Here is a 16,818-nt window from a genome sequence, read left to right on the forward strand (position 1 = left end):
TGTTGAGGATAAACGATTACCATATTTACCCGATTCCAACATGTGCAGTTCTTTCATTTGGCCTGAAAATTGCCAGAGATGCGTTGCAGTGTTGCCAATGGGCTGCTATCCGAGCCAACATGATCATAATTGTCGTCACAAGATGTTGACAGAAAATGTTTGTGTGTAGGTTTGCAATAGTATTGCTCTTAGGCATGCATGAGTAATTTTTTTTCTTTTTCATTTGAAGCAGTGTTGAAGAGAATAGTTATAATGTTAAATAATTTTGAATGGAATAGTTGTGCGATTTGCATAAAGCCTTGATGCAATACTCAGAAGTTGCCAAATCTTCAAACAAAAAAAGAAACAGGAAGCAAGCACGAAAAAGTTTTTTTGGACGGACCCTCCATGCAGTTGAATATCTGCATTCATAATTTTTTTTTCGTGAAGTGCTGTTATTCAGATCATTTTATGCTAGAACGCAAGTTGTCAATATTACCGAGTCAAAAACTTGGTTCTAGAGTATGTATTTTGTAATAGTCGGAAATTTTTACTTAGAAAAATTAATGCTGTAAATTAAAGGTGCGCAGCCTACATTTATATATTTATAATCGTTTATTTTGACTGCAACAAACCTCCTCACAATCGGTGCAGTGGTTATTGACTTAAATGATATCTCCATCTCAATGTATTGAGACAGGAGCTCCTGAAGTGAAACTTCCCCTTAAGACACTCGTGTGTCAACTTAAAGGGACACTCAAGCGAAACAATAAATCAGTTTAGACTAATAAAGCATTGTTTGAGAACCCTTCAAGTAGTCATTTCTAAATAATAGTTCGATTATTAGATGAGAATTATTAGATGAGATTATTAGATGAGATGATTATTAGATTAAGGTTAAACTATCAGTATTTGAATTTTGCGCCGAAACCCCGATGCCGGTACATCAGTGTGACGTCAGGGACTCCAAAGTATATTTTCGCATTTGGTCCTGCGTTGGCTGAGTATAGGGGCCCGAAACTTGCTATGTTTAATATTTGGTTCCTTTAGAACACAATGTGGGCAGTGTGTACCCGTGTATAAGTAAGTAGGCCCTTGAAGATGCCATCAGAATCCATGACATCACAGTGACCAGGTGCGGGAACTTCAGGGAGGCGTCGCCACCCGTCTTTCGTTCTTGCACTTTTTCTGGCTTACCAAGCGCGTTACTGTGGTGAGATTGGTGTTTTTAGTGTCGTAGAAAGTAATTTACGGATGCAGAAGAAATCATTTTTCTCTTTAGTGTCCCTTTAATAATCACAGCTATGTCTGAGTGAAATGTTTTTTCCTGACCTGCCTTGCTTGCTTTCCCTCCTTTTCCTTTGCCCTGGTTTACTCGCACAGGCTGGTGTCTTCAACTCTGTCCTTCTGAACCAGTCAGGACACAGCAGGTGAGCCCTCGCCAAAAAAATTGTACACATGCAAGGACATCATTTATTGCTGGTCCTTAAAAAGCCAATATGTGGGATGGAAATGGAAGTCTTAGATATGCAGGAATTGGAAGAAATCGACATGCACAAGTGACTAATTAACAAAAATGCACTAATTAAATCTAATTACTTGTGGGGCATATTGCAATTATATGTAGAAAATTGTGGGGCAGAAACCTGGAGGCTTACGGAAAGGGTTCTACTTAAATTGAGGACGACGCAATGAGCTATGGAAAGAAGGATGATGGGTGTAGTGTTAAGGGATAAGAAAAGAGCAGATTGGGTGAGGGAACAAATGCGAGTTAATGACATCTTAGTTGAAGCCAAGAAAAAGAAATGGACATGGGCAGGACATGTAATGAGGAACGAAGATGACCGATGGTCATTAAGGGTTACGGACTGGGTTCCAAGGGAAGGGAAGCGTAGCCGGGGCAGGCAGAAAGTTAGGTGGGCGGATGACATTAAGAAGTTTGCAGAGACAACATGGCCACAATTAGTACATGACCGGGGTAGTTGGAGAAGTGTGGGAGAGGCCTTTGCCCTGCAGGGGACGCAACCAGGCTGATGATGATGATGATGATGATGATGATGTAGAAACTACCGAGTGGGAAGGGGGGTACTGTGCTGCCTTCCTGGCGCACCATGATGGTAGCTTAGCGGGCGCGGCTTTGTGCTACCGAGCTCGAGGTTACGGCTTCCATCCTGACTGCGGCAGGCACATTTTGATAAGAGCAAAATGGGGGGGGGGGGGGAATAAAAGAAAGAAAGCTTATGCACTTGGATTTAAGTGCATTTAAAGAACCCCATAAGGTTAAAATCGATCCTGAGTCTGTTGTTGCAGCACGCCTCCTTACCAGATAGCGGTTTTGACATGTAAAGCTTCAGTTTCTTATGTTTAATTTTTTGTGCAGCCTTCCACCGAGGATATCGGCCCTGGTCCCGGAGAACTTCGCCAGCTTTGGAGGTGTGTTCCATTTTTTTTCTGTGCTTTCTTTTTTTGTATACTGCCAAACTCATTGCTGCAGGTTATCAAAGGAGCACTATTACAGAGAGAAAAATTTTAACTGCCTGAACTTCTGTCGTACAAAGTAACCAATATATCATACGGATATCAAAACTGTTTATAAGAGTTATCTATTTTTCTTCATTACTTTTTTGTTCTTTAAGAAGGTTTGTTAGTTTGTCTTGGTGATAGGATGCACTACTGTGTGATTGTTGCCTGGTCGAAAATTCCTCCTTTTATTTTCTGTGCTCTGCTTTTTATCTCGTTGCCCGATCATAAACGCTTGATAAAAATGTGATTTGAGCTACCTTACTGTATTTGAGTGTGTTTCTTCCTCCCTCCTCATGTTATCAGTCATGTTATCTACGATCCTCTAGCAACCCATAGTGACAGTGGGCTGGGCTAGAGCTTCAAACGGCAGGTCAGAGCCAACAAATTAGGCCCACGCAATGCTCTGGCTGGGACATTGTGCTTGTCGCTTCAACAGGACGTGTTTAATTTCACGCACCAAAAGCTTACGTTTCGATGACTTTATTGCATGTGCGAAATTCTCGCTTGCTTTGCTGGTGGCTTCTGTTTGTCAATGCTGCTCTCTTGAATTGAAGACGAACAGGAGGCTAATGTTTATTTTCGCTCTCTAAATTTTTCAGAGGAAACCTTGCGGGTAAGGCTTGAGCAAGAGCTGGAGAGGAAAGAGGAAGTCATTAGGGAACTGGAAGCAAAGGTGAGGAGAGATCTGCTGAGTTTATAGAGAATACTTAGCTGGTTGTTGGATTTGCATGCTGTATACAGCTGATCCTTGACATAACAAACCCAAATATAGCAAAGTATTGGATTAACAACAAAAAAAAAATCTGAAATCAGTGATTTTTGGGGGAGTTAATAATGTGTACGCTTGCTGCAAATATCAGATATAACAAAGGCGTTCTCAATTCAGGTACACCTTCATTACCACAGTCGAACCTAATTATAACAAACTAATGCAAAGTACATAAAATGGTGTTAGTGTAACAGATATATGTTTATAAAGAAGACCAGATGTAGCATGTTCATTAAAGCGTCGCTTTCGCTTCGCTGAGTGGCTTCGAATGGTGCGGTCAATTTTGTGCATCCACTTGCCTGTGTGGTTACAGCATTCCACTGCCGAGCACAAGGTCGTGGGTTTGACTCCCAGCCTTAGCCACTCTGTTGCCATGGGGTTGGAATTACAATTACATTTGCATTACAATTGAGATGTGCATTGAAGAAACCGAGGTGGTGAAAATTATTCCAGAACTGTCCCCTCTCTCCATCTCGTTGAAGACGCTGCGGCTGCGACAAGAGCATTTTTCTTCAGCACGTGCCAACACAGCAGTGTTTCTATAGAACTCACAAGTTTTATTATATCATCCCTGCCTAGCATATCGTTTATATTCATAGCACACCTCATTAGTCATTGTCATAATTTTATTGCATATACAGTTGAATTTTGCTAATTCGACCCGACGGGACCGACGATATTGTTTGAATTATCCGGCGGGTCAAATTAAACAGGATGCAGATAAATAAAATGCCAAAAGCCACTGCGAATTCATTCGGAAGTATTTGCTCTAGTCTAACACACCCTCGAATCAAATGTGCGCCCACTTTGTATTTGTCCAAAGTAGAAAACTAACATGAAAATGACATCATTGCTACTAAAGAAAGCAAAATCTTAACTTGTACCCAGTTTCTTAGCAAGAAAAAAATTGCGGCAGAATCCATCCTTCAGTGACTGTCGATGTTAAAGGAATTAACGTTCGGGCAATGTAGGTAGTGGCAACGCCGTATTTCTGGAATTGGAAATACATGACGACAAACGGCCTGAAGACAATGGAATGATGTTTCTGATCATGGCAATGACAACAGTAGGAATAGAGTAAAGTCTACGTGAGCGTGCGGTAACACGATCAAACGCAGGCCGGTGGCTCCTTCCTGCTCCTTTTAAGCTGGGCGGAAAAGGAGGTTGTGCGCTGCTCTGCTTGCTCCGGTTCAGCCTTAGCTCCCCCTATAAGTCCTTCCTATTCATTTTTGTGGTACACGACATCACGATAGCTAGCGATTCATCAAACCTCACCCGTTGTCTCTGGCTTGTATGAAAAGCGGTGCTCAGGAATGAGAGCTCTTGTTCGAAATAATCGTTGCATTGTTCTTGGAGTTCAAATTCGGGGGAGCTTTTTTTTCTATTGAAATACATAGGACTTTGCTGGTACCAACAGAGCAATTATTATCCATCAATTAAATTATCCGTCAATTATCGTCAATTATCCATCAATTATCCATCAATTCGAATGAAGAGATTTTGAATTGTTGGGACTTCACTGTATATGTTTTACACACTTCTGTACTGCTTCGTCATATTTTTCAGCATTAATTCTACATTGTATAACCAGTGCACTTGTCATTCTTTCTTTTTTCTCTCTCCTCGAAGATTGCGGTGCACAAGGAGGAGCACATGGCCCTGGAGCGACGTCAGGCCGAGCTGTGCAGTTTCCTCGGACTCACTTTGGTTGTGCTGAGGACAATTCGCTGCGACCTCCAAGCGTAAGTGTTGGCTTTTCTCGCGTTTCCATCGCAGAGTCTTCGCCTGAAGTCTTCGTCTGACGGGCAGTAGATGTTCAACCTGCTTATACTAGGGTGCAAGGCAGTTAGCCGTTTGACAGTTAGGTGCAGCAGCTGTGACTGAGCCACTTATGGGTATTGAGATGCACTTGTCACGTTTCCTTCGTCTATGTGGAAGTGAACTCATGTGCAAAAATGCATCGGCCTGTACGTAAATTGTGCCGACGCTGGCACGACAAAGTTGTGCGCCCCACATTGCCTTATTTTACTGTCGTTAAACCCTGTTCACGTGAATGATAGCAATGGAATATGTATATGCGAACCTTCTTGTAAAGGTCACGTTTGACACGAAATTTTCTTTGTTGTATCCGATATTCATTAGCATATACAGTCGACTGCCGTTCATTCGGCTCCATCTAACTTGATTTTTCGGTTAATTTGATACCGACCGAAGGTCCCGATTGGCGCTCATGCATTTCTATAGGCCCAAACTTTAGTTACGTTTATTCCTAAAATTGGACTTCGCCGGATAATTTGAACTTGACCAGTCAGCATGCATGCACTTGACCCCTATAGTAACTCCTATAGTGACTCCTATAGTGACTGCTATAGTGACTCCTATAGTGACCCCTATAGTGACCCCTATAGTGACCCCTATAGTGACTCCTATAGTGACTCCTATAGTGACCACTATAGCGATCCCACTAGCAAAGCCTTAGTAGCAGCGTCTGTCTCGGCGAAGCTTAGGTGACGGTGAATGTATTGAACACATGTCATCGCCTGTCAAAAATGCCCATTTTCAGCCTGCCCTTAGAATGTTTTCAAGCAATAACTACAGCTCACAGTGTCTGATTACGATATTTAGCCAATTATAAAGCGGTGTCTTCTTTTCTTTTCACAAAATATCGGTCGTAAATTGCATGCATGGTGCGATTGGACACCAAAAAATGAAATCAATTTTGAGGCGTTTGTATGCTTCGCCGCATAACGGTGATGTATTGCAGCAAAGCGCACCTAAAATCTTATAGCAAACCCGACTCAAGGAAACCGGCCACCATTGTGTGACACGTAATAGACCGTTGCTCATTTTTCTTGCTAAAAATCTAGTGTGTGTTAGGTTTCTAATTTGTTTCGGAACCTAATGCAATTTCTACAATAGTTTTCTACTTTGGACTCATAGAAAGTGGATGCGCATTTGATTCGGCAGATTGTTCGAACCTGGCAAATACCCCCAGATTAATCAGCAGTGTTTCTATATTTTAATGCAACAGCGTTAAGGAGCACGTGTCACAGAAAATCCAGTGTCAGTGGTGGCGTCGGTGCCACTGGAGTCGTCCGTGAACAAAAATTTTCGTAGATATTTATAATATTATTTATTATTGTTATTTATATATTTATTTATATTATGCATATATGCCATGCCTTGCTATATGACATGTGGTATTTGCTGGTTATATTGCCACACCATTCTATCACTAAAGTTGCTCATACCTTGTCGTACATCCTTGACAAACTTAGTCCTTAGTCCCACGAACAATTGTCATGAAACAAAACACCAACAGTGCATGCCTTTTGTGCTAAATCTTCTCAGACTGAAATACGAAAAGTGCGAAACAATAAAAGAAACCTGAAAATGATATAATTTTGTTCGCATGCCTGCACACTACCTCCGGAATCGGCCCACGCAAGGGGCTGCGTTTCTACCAGAAAGCTTGCCTTCATGCATAGCGTTCGCCGCCAGCATTTCCCGGTAAACATTATGGTTGCATAAGCTGCAGTTGCCGGGAAGTGTGAGAAGCAGTCGGGGATCTTTGAATGCGGTCATGTTCCACTCTTAAAGGCAAAGCTTAAGCATCCTCTAACTTTTCTCTGCATTTTGTTTAATTTGACTCATCATTTTCGTGGATCAATTCGTTTCAAATCAATTTCGTTGATCCCATGAAGTAGCCGGCTGAATTTGTGACAGGATGATATCAAGGAGAAATGTTTTAGATTTAATTCATAATAGGCTTGTTCGTTATGCTGGGGTTTGACTATTGAGAAACATGACAGTGCTTAGGAGCATTAGTATGGTGTGGCAAAACATTGCAATACCCTGACAGGCCACGGTGTGTTAAAGATATTTTTGGCTTGAACATTTCCCTTCGAAAGCAGATGTCTAAAATTTCTAGTGACAATTAGGTTACTGCTGGCAAATTCGCATTATCAGGTAAGTGGAACATAGAAGCACGTTTTATTAAAAGTTACTCTGATTACGGCTTGATAGTCATGGCAATTAATGACGGCGGAGACTGGTGATGATGACAGCACGACGGCTCACACATTGTGGTCCAGAGAGGAACTCCTAGCTTTTAACTATTAGAATGGTTTGTAGTTTTATTTCCTTATGGCTTCTATAAAAAAAACATGATCATAAACACGCCGTAAGATTTGGCAGAGGTAACCCTTTCCTTCAAAACATTTTTGAACTTATAAAGAAACGTGCTTAGTCGCTAAACAATTTTTATAGAATATATATGAGCACAGTACTATTGGTTTACTGGCAGCAGAGAGCCCACAGTTATATTGAAAAGACCATCTACTCTTCAACTTTTCTGAAAACCCTGCCGCTTCTCTTATCCAAGTTTCATCCCATGCAAGTTCTAAACGCTGATCACTGGCCATATTTCTTAAACGTCACAGCTATGCTGTGCATCTGGCATAAAATTATATGAAAAAAGATAGAGAGAAAAAAATGAGGCACAATAAACAAAATGTTGCTTTTAGAGTGGCGGCGCCTTCGGGTGGCAAAAGATGGGACTGCTGCGATTGCCTCAGAGATCTTCCTCTGAGATCTGCCTCCGAGATCTCAGAGGCCTTGCCAATACTAAGGCTCAGCACCATGATGGTCGTGACAGGATGATTGTCGCTCCACATGTCACATTGGTGTAGCTTTGAGCGCAGTAGGAACAACGAAGGGTGAAGAGCGCGGCTGTGGGGAAATGGTTGCCGAAAACTTCGCTTATACGGGACATGTGTGCATTGCGAAAGAGCTGTTCTTGAGAAGTGGGCCATGTGCACTCCGACATCCTGTTGCGTGCCGCATTATATCAGTTCAGAGTTGGAGGAATTGCTGAAGTCTGCCTTCAAAAACAACGCTGGCAATTTTTTTTCACCATAGTTGCTTATCTTTTGTGTGCACAATGCATGCCCCCCCCCCCCTTGACCCCCCCCCAAACCCTAGAGGTGGGCACGCATTGTGCTTGCAAAATGAGCCAAGGTTACATACTTACCATCTCCCCTGAATTTGTCAGAAGGGTTACGAATTTAGGTTCTCGTTCTATGAATTTACAAATCTGCTCAGCTTTTATGAAAAATAAATTTTTGGGAAAGGGTTTAAGGGTGTTGAAAAATTGGGCGAGCAGGATTGCAGAAAAAAAAAGATGCGTACTAGAAAAAACTTTTTATGGCACCTGTGCCACCCTTTTGTGGAAATGCAAGGTGCCAAACAGAGGGCTACTTGCTTCGAGCAAGTTTGCTTGCTCAGACAACTTCCTGAAGCAGGACAAATTGGCAAAAGCAAAGTAAGGGAGAAAGTCGGTGGTTAAAAACACCATTGCCTAAATCTTGGCTAACCCTAAATTGCTGGTCTTTTAAGGACAGTGTGCAAACATAAATACAGTTGAACCCACTTGTAACAATAGTTAAGTGCCACGAAAATTTCGTTGTTATAACCGATAAATGTAATAACCGGGTTGCATGAAAAAAAAATCAAAATAGAGGGAAGGCAGAGCTGTTGTGAGAAAAGTATAATGGTGGGCAGGCCAGCACCCCTCCCCACCACCTCCTTCCATCCGGATGCTGATTGTGTTTGATTGATTGTCGCTGCTTCCTGTACACTCCAATCGTGTAGAACAAGCCGCGGCTGTTGGCATCCATGAATGGCACTGCTATAACAACTGTACAGAAGGGTCACGGGCGGCAAGCGACACGGTAGCTGCACCTGTGCATCACTTCGGTGGCTGCAAAAGGGGGCTTCTAATAATGCAAGAAGGTTGCTGCGGCAGCCTGTCAGCTTTAGAAATCCAGAAAAAATGCTGAGGTGAGATGGCCACGCGCATCTTGCTATATACTTCTCACTGGCTTGGGCGAGAAAACCCCATGTTCGTTAGCCTTGCTAGCTTTACACGAAGCTTGCTGACATTTTTCACCAAGGCCTCCTGCTGCTCCACTTTCTGTAGCAGAAGGTCCTTCTCGAAAACGAAGCCCTGGAGGGAGGGAATCATCTGCACGGTCTCCCGCGAGGACAACGTTGAGGGAGCCTGCCCTACCGCGTCATCGCTGCCATTGTTGCTGTCACTGTTGCCGTTGCTATCCCATGCAAGCATGTTCGCAGCGATTGCCTTTTCGGTTGCTCTTCCAAGTGTGCAGTAGTGTGTTTTCTCTCACCGGCAACGTCGCGCATTGCTGATGATCAGTGGGCGGATCAGTTTCGGTGGCAAGTCAAACGAGGCTGAGAAACCATGTGACCAGAAACGACTTCGACGCAGCCAACAAAGACGAGCTTGAGAGACTTCATCCATTGGCAGAACTGTACAGAATGAAGGGCCAGCAAGCAATCTAGGAGCAGCACAGTTGGCATGGTCCATTGATGTTTCGGAGCGAGGCGCGCCATAGAGCTATGGCCTCAGCCTGTTCGTGTTCGAAGGGGTGGAAGGGTGACCAGAGAGGGGCACAAAGCTGGTGATGCAGAGAAGGCTGGAAAATAAGCACGCATCCGTTGTGATGGCAGGCAATCATTGAGCGACTCGAATTTCTTTTTCTTTCTTCTTTTCAAGGGTTTTGCATTTCATTACTTTCAGCGCAGACACCCTGCAGGCAGACTTCATCGTTATAACCGATAATCATCCGGCATGGGGGCATTGTAGTAAGTGGGTTATTTCACCATGGAAAACATACAAAAATTGATGGTGCAGCAGCGTCTTATTGTTGTAGCCGATATATTGTTAAAACCAGTATTGTTATAAGTGGGTGTGACTGTAATCATAAATAAGATGTGTGTTAATCGCACAAGAAGTGCCTGCTCATGGTAAACAAAAATGGGTGCTGGTCCCTTCCCTCTCGCCCTCACCCACCTATTTTTGTCATGTCCATGGTTGTTCTTACAGATACATTAAACTTCTGTTAAATCAACCCTGATGGGACTGACAAAATTGTTGGAATTATGTGGTAGGTTGAATTAAATCAGAGGCCAGAAAGAAACGGTACTTTCCCCGATTCTAACACGTCCGTGGTTCAAACGTGTGCTTACTTTTTTACTTTCAAAGTAGAAAAGTAACGTCAAATTTCCATTACAGTTCCTAAACAACGGGCAAGTTGAGCACACACCTGATTTTATTTGTATGCTAAACTTAGCATGACGCAATTCTAGCAAAGGCAAACAGAAAAAGATGAAACCAGCTACATTCACCTTCATTGAATGAAAATACTTATTTAATGTCCATCGTCATCAGCCTCAGAAAACCTTTATTGTTGTCTTTATGAAGAACCCACATCAAGTCATTCTCTGAACAGTCCATAGACAACAGTCCAAGCTCCGTGACGTCACGTACGTGGTCGCATGACCGGTAGAGACGCACTGCACCATCCCTTTAAAAACCCAAGACATTGACTGGGAGATCAGCGACTTGACTCGGAGATCCGCGGCACCACAGACTGGATATATTTCTGCTTGTGTGTGGGGCGTTCTGCGTATACCTTCCATGCTTGTTTAATGTATCTTGCCTGCATCGAATAAACTTTAAAGCTAAGTACTGTGCTTATCGTACGTCTGTCTTCCGATCTCGTGCAAAGTGTGTGCTTGTTTTAACCTGCAGCAACCATGACGGTTTTCGCAATAACCTTAGTGCTAAGCCACTGCCGCTGGATTAAAAAAAAAGTGCGGCCTGCCGCATGCATCGAAAACACTTGTCATCCGCCGCGGCGCCACCAGACTGGGACTGTTTTCAGGGATCGGCATAGAAATGGGGGGAAGGACGTTCTTCAAGTGCCGTCGCCCGTAGAAACCGACGCGTCCCGTCCCCGAGAGCTAGCGCCGTTCGGCCCAGCCAAGCGGTCGAGAATGCAACTACGGCTCTGACATTCGCTCCCATTGCGGCCCGCCTGACGTGGAAGGCCGCACCTTTTCAAGCGAAAACTATACTAACAGCGTAGAGGCGAGTTTCGCCGTCGCCTGCAATTTGACCTTCATTTGACCGCAGCAGCGCCGTAGCCTTGGCAACGCGCCGCGCCGCGCCGCGCCGAGCTCCGCTGCCGCCGCCGGCTTGCGCATGCGCCCTCTGCAGCTGGGTCGCCGCCTGACCACGTGACTCGCCGCGCGTTTGGCTAAGAGGAGCGCCGCGCTCGCCTAGTCAGTGCTAGTTTGGTCATGGATGAGAGCGAGGCCGGGCCGTGTTCTCTGAGCGTTGCGCGGGAGCGGGAGGCTTTGAGCCGTTGTCGCCAAGCGGCGTCTGACCACCCCGTGAATATCGGCCGGCGAGCTGCTTCACTGGAGAGGGTCCGGAATGCAGCAGGCGTCGCACCGTCGATATCAATGTAGCGACCGCGTTCGCGCCCTGTCCCTTTGTGCTTCGACGCTGCGCATGTTCGCAGCGTCTCTTTGCATGTCTAGCGCTTGCGCTTTCCCTGTGGTACAACAGGCGTCGCACCGTCGAACGATGCGTGTCTACCCAAGCCTAGTCACAGTCATGTCTAGCCACCGACCTAGGTAGAGCCGTCATACCTGGTTTAACGATAATTGTATACCTAAGTATAATAATTACAGCTAAATCAAAGGTTAACCAAGTGAAACCAAGACTCGACCAGGCTAAACCAAGCTTTCGCTTTGCATATCCAGGATTGGCTGACCTAAGCCACAGCCATTTTTATTTCTTTTTATCCAGCGGCATTGGCTAAACAAACGATCGCACATGTAAAGAGACACAAGCCGAGCGCACATTGTATGTGGGGTCGTTTACTTCGCGCTTAACTTATTGCAAAAAAAGAAAAAGAAGCTTACGCACCAACTATATATGGCCCAAGAACGAGCTCAACCGTCACATATTACATCGAGCCATGGAGCGGTATAACTTCAACGCCGCGTAGCCATGCACCCGTGTCTTTGCGCCTCTTACATCCTAAGTTAATACGGCTTTATAGCGTCCCTTTATAAAAAATTTATGTGGAACGTTTCCAGGGCGGCTGCTATAGTTACCGGTGTGCAGTACGACTTCGAGTCTACGTGGCCGTGTGCGTTAAGGTCCCGCTAAAAAAAGCCCTGCGTTCTAGAGTGGGCGAGTGAGTCGTGTTCAAAGTTCACGTCGTGAAATTTCTTAGCCACGAGGCGCTTAAAACTCGTTTACCGCAGGGGTAGGTAATTTCGGCTGGTATATAATTATACGTATATATATATATATATATATATATACACATATACACACGCGCGCCCGCACGTCTTTTTCGAGACCGCCTTTTCAGCTCTCATAAAGGTTACGCTTGCTCTGCACGTGTTCTCGTCGCCCTAAGTCGTTCCGGTCCGGTGGGCATATTATGCGGTCTCGCGGCCAAGTTAACTGATTGCGGCGTCTCTTGCAGCCGCAGGCGGTCGGACTCTCAGTTCTATATTTAGACGCTCGCCTGGAGCAGCCCGTCCGATGAAGAGCACGAAGTGAATGGAGGGAACGTACACCGGTGCATGTGAACAGCCGCTCGGGTATCGAGCCCTGCAGCGGAGGGCGTTCTTGAGCTAGCTCCTGCCTCCCCCTTCCCCCCCCCCCCCCCCCATTTATTAAGCAACGCTTTTTAACTGCGAAATTGTTGAGGGACCCGCTCCGTGGCTTGCGGCGTTGATATATGCGGTGCGAGGTCGCGGGTACGATACCCGACCGCGTCGGCCGCATTCGGGTGGGGGCGGAATGCAAAAAGAAAGGGTCGTGTACCGCATCTTTGTACTGTGTACCGTGCATTTTTTAGGGAATCGCGTGTGCATGCATGCATAGGGCATGCGTTGGTACTCCTATGTGATGTTGCAGAAAACGTCCACAAACACACGCAAAAACTGTTGAAATTTCCCTACGGAGGTTGCCTCCCCCCCCCCGGTATCTTGACCAAGTTTATCGCGCGTTATACCGATCCGCCGAAATGGCTCACATGTCATTTGGCAGCACTGCCGAAGGTAAGAGTTGCACACAGGTAATATCCTTGCGCAGCGAAATGTAATTCCGGACGTAACTGCACGGCTTCTTGGCGGGGTAAAAAGCTTGTATTTTTGCTTGGTACATGATACGTTACAGCGACACGTGACACGTTAGGACCTTTGCGCGTGCACGTCGTATACCACGAAGTGCATCAGGGGGGGGGGGGGGCGACAGAGGACGCAGCGCGGAGGAACACATCTCGAGGTTCATGATTAGCGGCAACGCATAGTACAAGGACAAAGCGAGACGACACACATCAGCGTCATGTTGGTAGTCTCGCTTCGTCCTTGCCCTCTGCGCTATGTCGCTAATCACGAACGTTGACCCACATAGCCCAACTCGACGCTAAAATAAACATATCGAGGGGCATTCGGCCATCCTATTGGCTAAGGAGTCCTGCAGCTTCCACAGGGCTCCAAGCGACTTGTGTGAGATGGGGAGTATAGGATATGTCGCTTTGGTGCTGAGCACGAGGTCCCGTTTCGATTCCCGCTTGGGTGCAAATTTAACAACCCCAGGGAGTCGAAATTAGAGCGATCCCTATAAGTGCAGTGAGTGGGGAGGGGGAGGAGCGGACGGAAAATAATTGGCGTTAATATCGAGGTAGACGAGGTGTCAGAGTGAATGGTAGCAAACGCGAGTGCTTTCTTATGGTTTACGATGGTTTCTAGAACAGCAGCAAGTGCGGGTGCTTTACATTATTCTTGCGGAGATTCAAAGAAAAAGTGGAGTGAGTCAGTTAGGCCATGTACTTCTTCCATCCTGGAGTCCGAAAGAAAGAACACTTTCATCCTAGTGCTACTTCTCATTCTCAGTTCTTTGCACTGTTAAAAGCAGCTCTGCGAGACGACGCAGCGTTTTTCGTCCGGTCTATTATAGCGCCGTTTTCCACTTTGGAAAGCTGCCATCCTGTGGACTTTTTTTTTCTCTTCTCGGGCCGTTTTGTGCGCAGGCCCGATTTAAGAGCCCGCTGTTTTCCAAAAGAGCCTAATATATCTAAATGGCCGTATTTCGGCGATCAGTGGGCAGCGTGCACGTGACGTCCCGCTATCCCGGGACATTTTCTTTTTATTTTGGGGATGGGGGAAGAAAGGGAATAGGGCATGAGAGGTGACGGGAACGGGACTTGTACACTGCTACGTATGCGACTGCAGTTAATCTCCGCCCCCTTATTTGCCGACGTGTCCAGACAATGAGTTCCGAGCTGTACAAACTCGTTCCGCGGTCCCTGCTGCGTCCAGCGATTCGATCGAGTGCTGTATGTGCTTTGTCGGCGCCTTTCCATTTCGACACGCGAATGCACTTTGAAAGAAACGGACTATTTCCGCAGTGATCGCCGCCGTCCCTTCTATATTGGCTACTTTACATAAACGGGACTGCCGGCGAGCGAGCGAGCCGAAATATATACGCTTCACGCTTGCTTCATTTCGTCAGGACGAAGCGGGAGTCTTCTTTTCCTTCCATGTGTTCTCCCTTTTCCTCCACAATTCCCTCTTACGTAAAGCTCGAACGCGCAAGCAGACGACACACAAAACGACATGGCAGACGAGTCACAAAACGATAACAGACGACACCGAAAACCTTTTCCGTGGCTTTCGCTATTTTCCTTTCGCTCCCAGGAGGCAGAGGGAAATGGGGAGCGCGCATCAGGAGGATATCGATTGGGGTTCCCTTTCTTTCTCCTTCGCTGACGCGTTTCTTTCGCTTTCCCACACTTTCCCCTTTCTCTTCCAGCTGGGAGGATGAGGATCGGAAGAGGGAAGGAACGTCGGGAGAGCCGAAAAACGTGAGCGCGCACGCGCGCTCCTCTTCCCGATTTGTCCGCCGCATCGCGTCGTCGTCGCCGACGCAATCCGATTGCGCTCGCCGCGTCATCCCTAGCGCTGTCCCTTTGTCTTTACTCGCCTTCTCGCCAAGGCACACCTCTCTCCCACTCACACGTACCCCTCCCGCCTACCCCCCACTTCGTCTCGTCTGTTCTCGTCGTCTCACCCCAGCCGCACTCCCGTTCCTTTCCACAATTGGCTACACGCAGACCTCTTCCTTCCCTACGGAGTCTATCGCGCCCATCCCCACACACACCTCTTTCGCGCACCCCCCTTTTCGCCGGCTTCCCGACTTTTCCTCCCTCTTTATCCCGGCGTCTCCCCTTTTCTTCTTCCTCCGGCGGGAAAGTAGGTCGTCGTCCTTGAGGGAACTGCCTTGCGTACGGCCGCGTGAGCCTGTCGCTCTGCGGACTCGCTCCCGGGCGGTGTGATGCTGACGTCTCCGCCGCCAGCGTAGCGAGCGGCGTACGCGTTCAAAGCCGCCGGGCCCGATCTCCTGGGAGATAATGTGCCACCGTCGCCCTGACGCTGCTCTGCCGACGGCGCCGTGCTGCGTCCCGGTGCGTGATGCGTTTGGCTGCAACTGGTTTCGCTTTGCCCTGTTCGGGACGTTGGCGTCGACCAGTTTGAAATGTGGGGCCCGCGCTGCCTCCGCTCGTTCCGACGCGAAGTCGTTTGCAAGTGCGAGTTTGTCGGTGGTGTGTGTTGCGTCGTCGTCTTCGTCGGTGGCGGTTTTTCGCAACAGCTCGTCGCGGCCTATGGTGCGCGTGACTTGTTCTCTATTTTTTCGTTTCTTTTTTTTCTTTGTTTCGGATGACCCGCGCCAGTTGTTTGTAACCGCGGCTGCGGCGCGCGTTTTATAAAACGTACGCGCGCGCGTCTTCCCGAAGCCCTTCTCATTCTCTTTTTCTTACGTCGCTCGTGTTATGAAACACGTCGAACCCGGCGACACTATGCCGGAATGGTAGCTATAGAGGGTAGCCGGCAGCCGTGCATTCCGCTGCAGGTGCCCGTGCGTGGGTGCCGCTTCCCGATTTTTCTCATCGGCTGTTGTTTTGCTTTTTTCTTCTCGCCTGACTGCAGCGCTGCCTGCTCGATTCCCCCACTCGCTATTTTGGGACCCTCGTCTCCGCCGGCAAATCCTTTTGGGCACGCCTTGAGAAAGTTGATCTTTGCGTGCCAGAGCTGGGTTCTGCTTGAATACTCCTTCTGCTTGGTTGTGCTCCTTGGCATTTTTTCTTTTACTTTCTTGTTTCATCTTTCTTTGAGATCGTTGCTTTCTTCAATTATTGGAGTTGGGCTCTTTTGCCTATAACATTGGCTGTTCTAAAACGGCAAAAAGGGACACTTGTTTGATGCTGTCAGATCCTGCAGAGTATTGTTCTTGGACACATTTTTCTGTATGGGAATTGATGTCTTCAACTATTTCTTTCTTTGTCATCATTTTTCACAAGGGTTTTGTGTCTGTTGGCACAGTTATTGGGGAGCTTTTTGAGTGGAGAGATTTAGTGTAGCAAAATATTCTTAAAACTGTTATCAGCTGTATTGAGCTAGCAGTGCTCTTCAATTGGACATCTCTCCAGTGTTGATAACTTAGGAAGAAATTTGCTAAATTTGACAATTTTTAATCATCTTAACAACTTTGCCTTCTAGGAGTTTTTGTTACTGCAGTAACTTTTTAGTGATGTATATAGCCCTGATAAAAGTTGTCAAGGTAGTTTGGCTAAGTTCAATGCTTTGCCCCCATT

At 46.4% G+C, this 16,818-nt stretch overlaps 1 protein-coding gene across 8 annotated transcripts in view; it reads left to right on the top strand.

Moving 5' to 3' along the window:
* LOC126544884 (uncharacterized) overlaps positions 1-16,818 on the top strand; it is a 274,212-nt gene that overhangs the window by 130,506 nt on the left and 126,888 nt on the right. For all 8 annotated transcript variants that reach the window (XM_055077879.2, XM_050192408.3, XM_055077880.2 and 5 more), the window contains exons 13-16: positions 1,363-1,409; positions 2,360-2,412; positions 3,102-3,175; positions 4,901-5,013. In XM_055077879.2, the coding sequence (XP_054933854.1) occupies positions 1,363-1,409; positions 2,360-2,412; positions 3,102-3,175; positions 4,901-5,013 (287 nt within the window). The remainder of the gene's footprint in view (positions 1-1,362; positions 1,410-2,359; positions 2,413-3,101; positions 3,176-4,900; positions 5,014-16,818) is intronic.

Source organism: Dermacentor andersoni, chromosome 10 (genome assembly GCF_023375885.2).
Source record: "Dermacentor andersoni chromosome 10, qqDerAnde1_hic_scaffold, whole genome shotgun sequence".
NCBI classification, from domain to species: Eukaryota; Metazoa; Arthropoda; class Arachnida; order Ixodida; family Ixodidae; genus Dermacentor; species Dermacentor andersoni.